Raw genomic sequence first — 13,423 nt, forward strand, 5'->3', positions numbered from 1 at the left:
GGGAGACCCACAGCAGACAATTGACAAATCACCCTTAATCCACCTGAACTGCTAAATCTCTCGGTAATCCCTCCCCAGCACTGCTCCGGCGCTGCTCCCCTACATCAGACCTTCTTGGCACCATCAATCAAGGTCTGTGGCTCCCGGGTGCCTCACGGTACGTGTCTCGGCAGGGAAACCCTCTCGTTTATAAAACTTGGGGACCTCCCACAGTTTCCCATTCCCTGTGACCCGGGTGAGGGGGTCAGTGCACAGAGTAAACTGGTTGAGAGGGAAGGTCCTAATATTTATATGGAAAGCCATTAGCAGGCAATGCCTTATCTACCTTCTGTTTTGAAGCGGAGGTTTGGGGCGATGGCAGAGCTGTGGGTAGCGCTGGAGCTGCCTCCGAAATGCCCCGTCGTGCTCTGTTTTGCCATCTGCACCTGTGGCTGGGTTGTAGCACATTCTTAATGTTGTGGGATGAGAGCGTAGTGGAAAAAAAGAGCTTAGATCCTGATCTGCTGAATTTTAAAGCAAGATAAAAGCTCCCAAATCTACCTTGATACCTCCTGGGCTGGTGTGTTTTAGCCGGCTGGTCCCCGTGTGGATGATGTCCTTCTTGGTCTTAAAAAGTATAAACTCATAAAATAACTGTTGTTTTGTGAGTTCTCTGAGCCTTCCCCAGATGTCAAGCATAACTTTGAACTCAGAGGTGGTCAAACCTTCTTTTCTCCAGAGGAAATGGTGTTGAAGAGCCTCTGTGTTGGATGGAAAAGGAGGCAGGGAAGGAGTGAAGATGAAAACGAAGATATGGCGGTGGCGCCGTTCCTGCAGTGCTTGTGATGTGAGCGGAGAGGTGGCGACTCCCTGGGAAGGACACAGGGACCAGCAGGTGTGTGGGTGCTGGGAAGGCAAAATATCAAACTGCAGCACTGTCCCACACTGCATTTCTTTAGGAAATGCGGCAAAAAACAAACCAGAACCAAACTAAAGAATGAGGCGGTGGGACTGCAAATTCACTGATGTTTTATTGATAACATCTTCACGAACAGCCCTCTGCTCCCGGGCTGCTGTGCAGCTGTGGATATAACTTCAGATAACTTGTTTTTCAATCCGTATCCTCATCGGATGCTGGAGTCCCGGCTGGGAATGGGAACGTTTGCGTAGAAATAATGATGTTTGCTGGCAGCTGTTGGCAGTGGGCAGCTGGCCGAGCTCCACTCAGCGGATTCGTGGTATCGTTCACCGTACAGATTCCAGGTATAGATGGGGGAGAAAAGTGGGGCTGAGGCAGCTGTTTTGACTCCATGGACCTCAACAAGTCTCACAGCCATTGTTCCTTTGTTCAAAAGCCATCAGGGATATCCAGGAATAGGCTGGAAAGGTCTTCAAGGGTGGGTGAAAATGGTCCTTGCCACAAAACTGAGAAAAGCAACTCCTCAGAGCCAAGAGTGTGGGTGCTGCCTCTTTCCTCTCTCCAAGTCCAGCACGGGACGCGTTCGTGTGAGATGGAAGAAATGTTTCTAAACAAGAAAGCTGCCTGTTGGCAGCATTCAGATCGCACGATCACTTTTAAAAATCAGCCCCCTGCCCCCACCCACCAGGGATGTTTCAATGTTCCCATGTAGCTACTTAAGTATCCCGATCTGTTTGGATTGTTTGTACCAAGATGGATTTAGGAGGTGTTGCTATTTGCAGTTGCTGAAGTCCTACCATCACATGCTGATTACTAAATGCTGAGAAATGTAGGATCTTGGCTCTTGAGCTGGGAAAGACGCTTGATGGTTTCAAGGAACGGGCAGGACGGGGACAGCCTGGGGGGGACAGCGCGCTGCGTGTTGGGCTGCGACCGAATTGGGGAAGGGAGCAAAAATCATCGTAGGGAACAGTTGTTTTGTTGAATTTGCAAATGCACTTGGGCATGCTGGAGATACACAGCAGCTCTGCTTCTCAAAGGTGATGTGGGAAAATAACTCGTTTCCTCCCCAGAAGAAAGCTGGAGCCTTTCGGCGCTGAGTGTGGACGTGGCCATTAGCGCTGGCATCCCTCTGGCGCGGTTCAGCTCTGGGTGCAGCGCAAACAATTGTTATAGTTTTCTTTTTTTTTCTCTCTAGAAGGAAATAGCATGTTCTTGGGGAATACAAACAGTCCACAGCCTTCCTGCACCACTCCCTACCGCTCTCCTGGAGCCTGTGGGGAGCAGCAGTGGGGCTGCCTGGCCTGGCACCCCCAGACAATCGGACCCACACCAAAGGTTGGTGTTGCGCTCTGGGAGGAGCTGTGGTCCCAGAAAACGCACAGAACTGGTGATATAACACACATAAAGCAAAACTGGTCTGGGGACAGATAGCGGTGATGAGGTTTGGCTGATGGCTCTAGGGATGCAGGGTTTGGGGTTCCTTCTGCCACCCATCCTGGTCTCCCTGCTGGCATCACAGGGCTCTGGATCAGGCGTTGCTAAATTTGTCTTTGGTGGCTGCATCTTTCTGCTCCGCTGTTCCTGGGCTGTGCCATGAGCTGGGTCCAGCTCATGGGTTGCCAGCCAGGGCGTGGGGTTACATGGCGAGGCACGGACAATATGTTCAGCATCCTAGGACCCGCCATACATTTGGCGGTTGGGCCCCTCCCATCTCCCTGATCCTTCTCCCTTACCTTGGAAGTACACATGAGAAATTGAGCACGGTCAGAGTGCCTTTTGACGCTGCTTTTATGTTTGTACAGGTGAAAAGGCTGAGGGAGATGGAGGGAGCATCAACAGTCATGATGTTTGGGCAAGACCAGCCCATCCCACCCCCTGAAGCTCAGCTGCATGTTTAGGACCACCACTGGATCCATGCTGGCGTTTGCCTCTTGATGATTATCTCCCAAAACATCCTTGTTCCTGGAAAGCCTCAACAAAATGTTCTGCGAGAGATGAGTGGCAATCAGTTGGAGACCGCAGCTGTGAGTGTCCAGGGCAGGAGCTCCCTGGTGAGTCTTTGCAAAGGAATTCTGCCTTCCTCCCACTGCTTTGCCCTGCTCTTACTCTTTGCGGTCTGCTCAAAGCAACTGGAGCAGGGAAATGTAGTGTTGTTCCCTTGTAGACTCTGCAGAAGCTTTTCAAAGGAATTGGAGGTGCATAGAGACCCTTTTTCTGGTTAATTTTAACGCAAACATTAAACGCCTTATTACTAGCAGAGCTATATTGCTGATGGGGCTGTGAGACATGCACTCTGTTCTCTTGGACATTCTGTCTTTTCTAGGAACATGGTGTCTGATTACACAAACACTTCCAAGACCCTACCTTTCCACTCTAGCCCTGGGCTGGGGCTTTTCCTCACACGCTACATTGCAACAGGAAACTAAATGGAGCCAGGACACAGGTCTAAACAATGTCCCCTTATCAGTTACATGTACCACGCACACCTTGGTACAATTTTAGCCCGCACCAATCAGCACCCTTCAAACAGCGATCTAGCCGTGGTGCGAGGGCAGCCCAGGTCAGGGACCATTCCCAGCAAAAAGCCGGGATGTGGCTGCACTTGGCTGAAAAGCAGCAGGGATGGGAGTCAAGCTGATTCACTTGGCCTCGGGGACAAAAACCAGCCTCTGACCAATTTATTTAGTGATGTAGAAAAATCCAGTGTGTTTGCAAATTCATCATTGCAGATAATCTGTTGTGGACTTGCTTTTGAAGGCACATGGTGTCCCTGGGTGGGACCTGGTGAGAGCTCAGCATTCAAAGCTGGCTCAACAAGGGTGGTAACCAGGAAGTTTCTCCAAATCAGGGTATTATTTGTCTTCAGCTTTAGGGATTTCTGCTGCTATTCATCATATAACAATAAGTCTCAGTGACAATCACATTTGGTTCTGCAGAGTCCGTGGTGCTGGGAAGCTCAAATCTTCTTTCTCCTCCACAGCCTTGAGTAAAATGGCATCTGGGGACATATGGGCATGCAGGGTTTTCATTTGTGCTGCTGGCCACCACCTGAACTTCACGATTGCATCTGCCGTTGTGGGACAAGTCTCTTCTCCTGAGGTTAACCAGCGTGGCTCAGCCACGCTCATGATAGAAAAGTCCTTTTGGCACCACATGCTGGCTAACTGTGGGGAATGGTTCCTTACCCTAATAACTCCTAAACCATTTGGCATAACTCTACCTGGATCATGCCAAAGCTGGGCCATGGACCATTTCAAATTTCAGTCTCCAGGTGAATTAAATCCAGAACCTGTGCCCTCATATTAAGTTATACCAGTATAAGTGTAGCCTGTGCCATGGGGAAAGGGTAAGGAGTCACAGTTTCTCAAGTGTGGAATTTCTAGGCAGAGCGGTTGAGCAGCTGGTACCTTCTCAGGCCCAGGTGAGAAGCCATGAGACCTCGGGCTGCCTGGGCCACCTGGTGGTGAGAAAACCATGAGCTATGGCCCCAATCCCTCACGCCATGGTATATTTTTCACTCTCACCTGTGCTGGAGTGCTCCCAAGTCTGCAGGAGGCACCTGGACACGCATCAGGTGTCCTCCAGCTCTGTCCTGGGAAACACACCTGCTGTTAGAAGGCCTGGAAATGTGAAATGTTCCACCTGATATTACCTCTTTGCGTTCTACTTGTCCACCCAAACACCCCAAGCCTGTGTTAAAACTCTTTCTGTTATTTTATTTCCTGACCAACAATCTGTATTTACAGAGTGGTGTATTTAAGCCTGATAATAACACATAATAGCTCTTTTTATATCCCAGCCAAGCCTGATGCAAGATCAGTTCACTCTGGCCATACAAATCACCTCTCCGTGCCCACAGACCGTGATGTAGGTTTCCTGTTCACCTGGGCTGGAGATGCTCCAGAGCTCCTGCGGTGCTGGACACGGAGGGATTCCCCAGGCAGACTTGCTGGAGAACTCGTCTGCTCTGAAAATCACCAGTCCCAAGATGTTCTTGAGGAGGTCCTGGAAAGGCGACAAGGAGACGTGTCCTGGTATGGGGATGGAGGTGTTGTGAAGCCCATCAGCTGGCAGGGGGTTGCAGACCCCTCTGCCCATCCTTCCCAAACAGAGCTGTCCTCCTGCAGCACAAGGCGGAGAAGAAAGCGTATCGCGAGCAAATCCTGTGGGTTCAGACTGGCAAAGGAAGCAGAGCAGTGCATGCGCAGAGGTGCTTTCAATCCTAAGGTACGTTTTACCCACAGGCAATGTCTGGGGTGCTTTATTTGACCACTGTTTAGTTTGACAAAGACAAATTTGCCTTGGCTTTGTGTCCTGGTTTTGTTAAAAACAAGACCAGTTCTCTTTTAGTGATTGTTTTCTTTCAGCTAAGTTCTTCTAGGTGGCTGTGCTTTTCTGAGTCTTAGCCTGTATATTTTTTCTAGGATGCTGCACTCAGTGCTGATAAGAGACCAACAGAATGCTGAAGAAGCTCATGTTTAGATTTACTACTATAGAAGCCAAGAAAGACTGACAAGTTTTCTCACGTTTCGTCGTGAGAAGGACGTGTTTGAGGAGGGGTGGATGGAACAAGTGACTAGAACTGACCAACAGAGTGTTCCATCCCATAATGGTCATACCCTCTAGGAGTACCTCTCAGGGTGATCATGAGGGTCACTCTCTCTTCGACCATGGCCAGCATCTAGAGAGGACCCTGCCTGTCTGCCTGTGGCCCTCAGGCCCTGCATCCCTGCAACCAGGTTCCGGTTTGCTGCGAAGTCCCACTCATGACTTCCAGGTACCTGAGCTGCACCTGCTGGAGCTGCCAGCCCCGCACACCCAGCTCTGCTGCTGGAGTGACGCCAACTCCACATCGAGCATTTGAGATTGGTTTGTATATTTTGTATATATTCTCTATTCATTAGTAGCATAATTTGAAGTCTAAGTCTCTCTTCCTTCCCCCGTATCTTTCTTATCATCTTTCTGATCTAAAGGAAAGCACTGGTGGCAAGTGAGGGGGTAACAGGGAGTGTCTGCCAGTTTATTGCCACCTTGTCTTGAATCTTGACACTTTAGTACAGCTTTTAACTAACATTATTTCTGGTGATAGAGACTGGCATGCGCAGCTCAAGATGTAGAGGATTACCTGGAACATGCTACCAACCCCTCCCCACGTCTGTACTATTCTTCTCCTTTTTTCCTGGTTGTGTAATCCACATCAGCGCTCACCTTCATGCACACTCTCACCAGGACCGAGACTGGAGGTGAGTTGCAATATTTCTTCCTTTTTTCTATAGCTATTGGAGGAGGAACCTCCTCGGGTCGCAAGAGAGAGGCACTGGGTACAGGAGGGGGTCTGCAGTCTGATTTCACCTCTTTGGGGACGCGTTGCATCCGTCTGTATTTTCCATATGCTGTGTGTCCGTAGTATAGGTACTGCTGAAATACAAGGTGAGAGGTGACAGGTGCTGCACCCACCACCTTCTGCTGGAAATCCTGGGTTTGCATTTTGTTCTGGTTTCCCAAGTTCAGAAGCAGTGTTGCCCGTGTCTTAAAGCCCAAAGTCTGCCCCAGTGCTTGTGTCGTCCTGCTGGGCTGGGCTCAGACTCTGGGACTTGTCTTTGCGTGTGACAGTATTTGTGGTGGAGGTCCCTTGGTGGCTTCCTTGGAGGGGTCTGTAGCCCTTGGCCGTATTCTGACTTTTCTGTGTCCCCCACATGTTTGGTACCCCTTTGTCCTTGTGAAGTTCCTGCCCACCCCAGACAGAGAATCAGAGAGTCACAGAATCATTTTGGTTGGAAAGAACCCTCAGGATCATTGAGTCCAACCATAACCCAACTCTGGCACTAACCCATGTCCCCAAGAACCTTTTCTACACGCCTTTTAAACCCCTCCAGGGATGGTGACTCCACCACTGCCGCGGGCAGCCTGTTCCAATGCCCCACAGCCCAATCTAAACCTCCCCTGGCGAAACTTGAGACCGTTTCCTCCACATGGTAAAGTGGGGGACCCCAGCCTGGCCATTTAATATTTATATTTTTATGGCTATGTGTTTTTAATCTATATAGCTTTATAAATATATATATGTAAATATATACACAGCTATACATATATAGAAGATGAGTGTACCTATAAATAAATATACAGTATATTTGTATACTTCTTTATGTATACTTTTAAATATTGTACAAAATACACATTTATATACTATACAAGCTGTTTCAGGAAGATGAACCCGATTTGAAATCACAATATCTCTGCAACCAGGAACTACCAACTGCTGTCTGGATGTTGTCCCTACAGCAGGTACAGGGAACACAGAGTGTTTATAAAGTTACTAAAACTTGATAATTCATTAAACCATTTGTAAATTTTTGTGTAACTGTAACATCGGGTCCATCCTTTTGAAACACCCTGTATATATTGTATACAAATGTATATATTTTTCTATATATGAGCACCTCCCAAAGGAGGCAGGCAGCCAGACAATCACAAGGCTGCCTGAGAGCAAGTGGAAATGATGGTGTCAAGACACGGCTGTCAGCCCACCACAGAGGGGAATGGTGTTTAAACAAGTGGGCAGCTCCCTGCCATACAATCACAGGATCATTTGGTTGGATCATCGAGTCCAACCATTAGGATCCCTGCCCTAAAATGGCAGCCAGAACAAAATGGTGCCCCCCATGGAGGTGGCAAAAAGCCCCGGTGCACCTCTGGGTAAACTGGAAGGGGCAACCAGTCCTTCCAGGCAATCACAACAGAGCAAATGACTGGACAAGGGGGCGGGGCTTGTGGGAGGGGCGGGGTTTCTGGTGGGCGGGGAACTTGCCACGCCCTGGCAGGGCTCTGGGTGCTGCCTGAGGTGCCTCTGCTGCTTCTGCGGTCACAGGGCTGTCCTGAGGGACTCACCGTGGGGACAGGGGTGTTCTGAGGGACTTCAGTGGTTCCAGGGCTGTCCCAAGGGACCCACGGGGACAGAGGTGTCCTGAGGAGCCTCCACGTGCAGCTTACAGCTCTCCTTGGGCCATGGCGGGAGGGAGCAGGGGCTGAGGAGGGAAGGCGGCGGGTGGTGATGGGGGCAGGCAGGGTGTGTGGAAGGGCGTCCACGCTGTGCGTGCGAGCACCTCGTGTGTGACACTCCACAGACTGGCCTTTCCGCCAAGAGGTGGCAGGAGGTAAACGTGTGTCAGGTCTTGGTGCTGTCCCCTGAGCCCCTGTGCATACCCAGAGCCACGTCCCTCCTGGGGTCAGTGTCCACCCATCACTCCCCATCCTTTCTGTGGTGTTTGCAGAGCCATTCATGGAGTCTGTGGAAGGGAAGGTGGTCTGGAAGAAACTCCTCATTATCCCGCTCTTCATCTTCATCTTCGCCTTCTGTTTCTTCGCTTCTGTTCATCAGTTCTGGACTTATGAGCCAGAGCAGTACAATTTCAGTCCCTCTTTGCAAACAGCCCATGCTGGAAACACCAGTGCCGCACCAAAGGACAAGCGGAAGGTGACCATCCTGCTGTGGACGTGGCCCTTCGGGCAGCGCTTTAACTTCATTAACTGCTCGGAACTCTACGGCAGCCCAAACTGCCACTTCACTGTCGACCGCAGCTGGTCCCAAAAGGCTGATGCTGTGATTGTCCATCACAGGGACGTGTGCTGGAACACGAAGGGGCTGACCCAGCAACCCAGATTCCCTTCCCAGCGCTGGATCTGGTTCAACCTGGAGTCCCCAAGTCATTCTCCTAATTTAGGTGCCATGAAGAACCTTTTCAACCTCACCATGTCTTACCGGAAAGACTCGGATATCTTTGTCCCTTACGGGAAGCTACAGCTCCTTGACGAGCCCCAGCCCCTCAGCATCCCACTCAAGACCAAGCTGGTGGCCTGGGTGGTCAGCAACTGGAGAGAGGACTCTCGCCGGGTAAAGTTCTACCACGAGCTGAAGAAACACATCACTGTGGACGTCTATGGGCAACAGCACTTGCCTCTGCCCAGGGACAAGCTCCTTTTCACTGTGTCCCAGTATAAATTCTACCTGGCTTTTGAGAACTCACAACATGAAGACTACATCACCGAGAAGCTCTGGCTGAACGCCTTGTCCTCCGGCACCGTCCCAGTCGTGCTGGGGCCTCCTCGCGAAATCTATGAGCGTTTTGTGCCCCCTGAATCCTTCATCCACGTCGATGACTTTGCCAGTGCCGCCGACCTGGCGCGGTACCTGCTGGAGCTGAGCGACGATGCTGAGAGATACCAGCGCTACTTCAAGTGGCGCGAGTGGTTGAAACCCGTGGCGGGGATCAGCTGGGCCATGCACGTCTGCAGGGCTTGTCACTTCTTGCAGACGACGGAGCTCAGGTACCAGGTTGTGCCAGATCTGTCCAAGTGGTTTGTGTAAGCGCTGTTTGCTCAGCGCTCTGCCGTGCTGCAATCATTTTGTTCTCGCTGGCTGCCTGTGATTTTATGGGATGTCTGAACTTGGTGGAAATGGAGGGACAAAAGGAGCTTTGACGAGAACAAGGAAGTAATTAGGGGTGTTTGTGTATCTTGGTCCTACTGGACAATAGGCTGTCAGAGTAGTACATTGATTTCTTTTTGCTGAGTCATTAGTTATCTGAATAACATGTTACACCCACCGCAGCTTGGGCTTTGGAGTGTACCTCCAGACTCTACAAACAAATCCGGATCAGCTCCACAGGGAAAAGCAGAAGTAGCCAGGTGGTGAAGGTGAAATAGCAACTCCTGCCATAAACCTCTTTGAAGGACTTTGTGCTGCGCAGAGGTGCAGCCACACCACGAGCCCACCTGCGGCTGCACGAAGAGCCGACCGCGCTCCTGCCCTCACGGCTGCATTGGGGTGCTAAATGGAAAGAAAACTACTCGATTATATAACAAGGGTGTATTTTGGGTAGGTTAGCAAGGCAGTGTGGGTTTGAGGAGGGCTCCGACAGTGCAGGTAAGGCGTGGGGTGCCAAGGATGCTCCCTGAAAGCGCCATAAGTTTTAGTGCCTGCGGCAAGGAGATGCTCAGGACCAGCACATGAAGAGCTACCTCCTCCTGTCTGCCTCGCTCGACCATCACAGCTTCTGTCATCGGCTGGTGTCTCTGGGCCACATGTTTAAAAAATGGTGAATAATTGACCTTTATTGAGCTTCCTATTGCTGTTCAGGTCATGTCACTGGCAATTGTTTCCTTTGCAGGTAGGGTAGCCCCATTGCAGGGGGTTGGAGGACACAGCTGTGCCTTCCCAGGCTCCCTGCCGATACCTCTGGACATTCAGTTTGTTTTTCTGATTGCCACTGGTCCCTTGACTGAGGTTTTCAAAGGTCTGTCCTGACCCCAGGACATTTCCATGAGGAGAATCAGCTCAGAGTCCAGCAGTGCACACACAGATGCCATTGTTTTCTCCATCAGCAGCGCTTAGCAAACATCTCCAAAGAATTCCCTCTGCATTTCCCTCCGCAGTCCCTCTGTAGCAGAAGGACCATCAGCAAGACCTTGCCTTTAGCATTGCGAGTCCCTTATTTTGATTTGCGACATTTCCCACCTTCGTTTTTCCTCCACTTTGCAGATTGGCTGAATACAGTGATCAGCACAAGCCTGAGAATGAATCCTTCACTCTGAAATCTGAACCTTTATCCCTCTCATCTTTTCCCTGTCCTAACAGCACCTGTCTAGATGGGACCTTCCTGAAGCTGCTTAGTTTCTTGAAGAGCCCTTGCTGGACCTTAGCAAACCCCTTTGGAAATTCAGGTAGATGAATGTGCCGTGTCTTCCTTAGCCCTGTGCTTGCTGGCTGCTTTCAAAAAGACTAATAAATTGGTGAGGCATCAGTCTTTATTGCCAAATAATTGCCCATGGTTCTGCCTCTGCGTGGTCTGCAGACACATGTCTCTCCTCTTGTAGCTTCTGGAATACACAAACCAGCCCTGGTGCTCTTCCCATCTTCAGAGCAGCTGGAGCAATTTAATTTACCATTCCTGGTTGAGCTGGTATGGATGTGGATTAGGAATAAATAATATTCTACAGGTGATCTCTGTGAACAGTCTCTTCCCCTCAATTTGTTTGGCTGCTCTGGCTGGATTTGGAGATGCCACCTGTCCATGGACTCAATCCTTCCACCTCGACACTTCCACGGGGGAGACTTCAGCTTTGAGCGCTGGCTTCCAGAGCTGCCATTTGCTGCCATTGCCAGCAAAACCACTTACAAAATAGAGTAGTTGATTAAACTGAGCAGTGACAGAGCATCAGCGTGGGGGCACAAAGTCCAGCTGTGTGGGAAGGGTGTTCCATTTGAAAAAGCAAACGCAGATTTCCAAGAGCTACTGGAGCTGCCCCATGCACGAAGGACTTTGCACTTGGCTTTAACCAATACCACAAAAAGCCTTCCCAGGAAGAAAACACAGTGTTAAGCCCCATGAACAGATTCAGTTCACCTCATCCCCAAGAAATTGCACCCAAAATCACCCCCGGCCCCCGTCCAGCAGCTCATCAAGCTGTTGCCTGCAAACTTTGTTTGCTTTTTATTCTATATCTCTTTTTTTTTGGGCTCTTGGAGGAGTCAGGTTTTCCAAGCAGCCCTCTCCAATTCGATCATTAAGACTTCAGTTTGCCCTTTTTAATTGCTACGGGCAGTGGGTTTGTGGCTTTGCTCGCTCTCCGGCCCCCATGCGCACACGTACGCACCCCCGCCCGGATTTATGAGCCTCAAAAGATGCTTCATAAACTATTTACAAAGCGGAGCTTCGAGCGCGAATGTTTGACTGGGCCGCGGCTGTCAGGCCTCTGGGTGGCATGAGCAGGGAATATAAACAGACCTTTTTTTCCATTCCCAAAAAACCACTCTAAACCTTCGTGGTTCAAAAGCATTTTAGCTTCTTTCCTTCCCTCCCTCCCCGGTTGCCAAGCCCAGGCGGCTGCTGCCTTCGCTCCCATCGGGATGTGGGGGATAATTTGCATTAACTGGAGATAATCCGTTAACTGGGGGGCAGCCCATTTAAACAGGGGCGATGCACATTTAAAGGGGTCAATGTCTGATAAAGGGGGTTAATGTGTGTTAAACAGCAGGTCTTTGGAAAAGCAGCTCTGTCCCGGGGATCCAGCCCCCCATCCCCTCTGCGTGTTGTCCCCTGGAAAGCAGGACCGGGAGCAGGACCTGTGCTGGGACTGGTGCGGCTGTGTCCTCAGCTTGGCCACGCTTTCAGATTGCAACGTTTCACCCAAAGCGAAATATTAACCACGGTAATTATCCTAATAAGAAGAGCAACAAAATCCCAGCCAGTGCCTGCTGCCAGCTTTGCCATGTTTTCCGCATCAAATCAGTCTCTAACCTCAGCGCTGCTTCCAGATGAGCAACTGAAACTTATATTTTGTCTGGCTGACCTTATCAAAACCTCATCCACACAGCCACAGGGACCCCCCCATTCTTAAATCAATCCCAAATTTCGTGGGTCATCCCCATCCCCACGCTGGGGACGTCACATCACTCCTCCCATAGGCAGCAGTGAAAGATGATAAAGAGCGCAAAATCAATATCATCCTCCTTTTATTTTCACTTTGTCGTATGTAACAGCATCACACCCGAGTTTATGTTCGTTTAAAAAAAATAATATACTGCGTTTTATTTTTTCCCCCAACGTTCAGAATAAATGGTAAAAATGTAATAAATGTAAACTGCACTTGGCACCATTCGGATCAATAAATAAAATTAAAAACAAAAAGAGAGAGAGAAAGAAAGAACGCATTACGTAGATGGCACACTATGGTATCTAAATAAATAACATAAGTTACTTTGAATAAATAGAGAGTATCTAAAATATAGATGCATTGCATCAACTTCTGCAGCTGGTCGGTCAGACCAACGCTGTTCGGGCCGGTGCGGGTGGTGCTGAGCGGGGCCGCGCCGGCCCGTGCGCTCCCCCGGTCCCGCTGACGCCGCTGAAACCAGTTGCCTTTTTTTCCCTTTTTTCCCCTTTTTTCCCCTTTTTTTTCCCTATTTTTCCCTTTTTTTTTTTTTCCTCTTTTTCCCCTCCCCCCTCCTCTTGGGCCTCAAGTTTGCGGCTTCGCCTCGTTTAACCAAGACCAAAAACATGTGGTCGCCCTGTTGGCGGAGGGAAGACGCTTTTGAATACCGCTGAGAAATAAGCTGTCTTCATCAATTGGGAAAGTGATTTCTTCCCGGAGAGTTTCTGAACCTGTTTAAATAGGGGACGTTCCCCTCGCCGACGCTCCCGTCGACTGGACACGATGATGTTCGACCCTCCCACATCCCAAACAGGAGCCAGACCGTGTTGGCGACTGACGGAGCGATTGTGGATCCTGCACCAGCCAACATCCCCCAAACGCAGGTGTGTACGTATAGAGACGTGCAGGATAAAACCCAGCAAAACGTCCCATAACTCATCATCGGCGACCTGGGATAACATAACACTCACAACCACCAGATTAGGTTTAAACATCTTGTCTTCCCAAACCTGATCTTTCAAGCACTGTGGATCACCCTCATCTCCCGGGCAAGATGCTGCTGCAAACAGCAAAACTGCAGCAACCGACAAG

At 50.0% G+C, this 13,423-nt stretch overlaps 1 protein-coding gene across 5 annotated transcripts in view; it reads left to right on the plus strand.

The window, feature by feature from the left end:
• LOC102094987 (4-galactosyl-N-acetylglucosaminide 3-alpha-L-fucosyltransferase FUT6-like) overlaps nucleotides 1–13,046 on the plus strand; it is a 29,906-nt gene extending 16,860 nt beyond the window's left edge. For 2 of the 5 annotated variants that reach the window (XM_065042215.1, XM_065042216.1), the window contains 9 exons: nucleotides 719–874; nucleotides 2,097–2,236; nucleotides 2,704–2,952; nucleotides 4,701–5,128; nucleotides 5,326–5,770; nucleotides 5,991–6,144; nucleotides 8,173–9,226; nucleotides 10,536–10,621; nucleotides 12,922–13,046. In XM_065042215.1, coding sequence (XP_064898287.1) covers nucleotides 6,114–6,144; nucleotides 8,173–9,226; nucleotides 10,536–10,621; nucleotides 12,922–12,995 — 1,245 coding nt within the window. In that variant the 5' untranslated portion in view covers nucleotides 719–874; nucleotides 2,097–2,236; nucleotides 2,704–2,952; ... (1 more) ...; nucleotides 5,326–5,770; nucleotides 5,991–6,113 and the 3' untranslated portion in view covers nucleotides 12,996–13,046. Of the gene's footprint in view, nucleotides 1–718; nucleotides 875–2,096; nucleotides 2,237–2,703; nucleotides 2,953–4,700; nucleotides 5,129–5,325; nucleotides 5,771–5,990; nucleotides 6,145–8,172; nucleotides 10,902–12,921 lie in introns of those variants that run through there. The other 3 variants (XM_065042217.1, XM_065042218.1, XM_065042219.1) reach the window with 3 other exon arrangements.
• The last annotated feature ends 377 nt before the right edge of the window (nucleotides 13,047–13,423 follow it).

This window comes from Columba livia, chromosome 27 (genome assembly GCF_036013475.1).
Source record: "Columba livia isolate bColLiv1 breed racing homer chromosome 27, bColLiv1.pat.W.v2, whole genome shotgun sequence".
NCBI lineage: Eukaryota > Metazoa > Chordata > Aves > Columbiformes > Columbidae > Columba > Columba livia.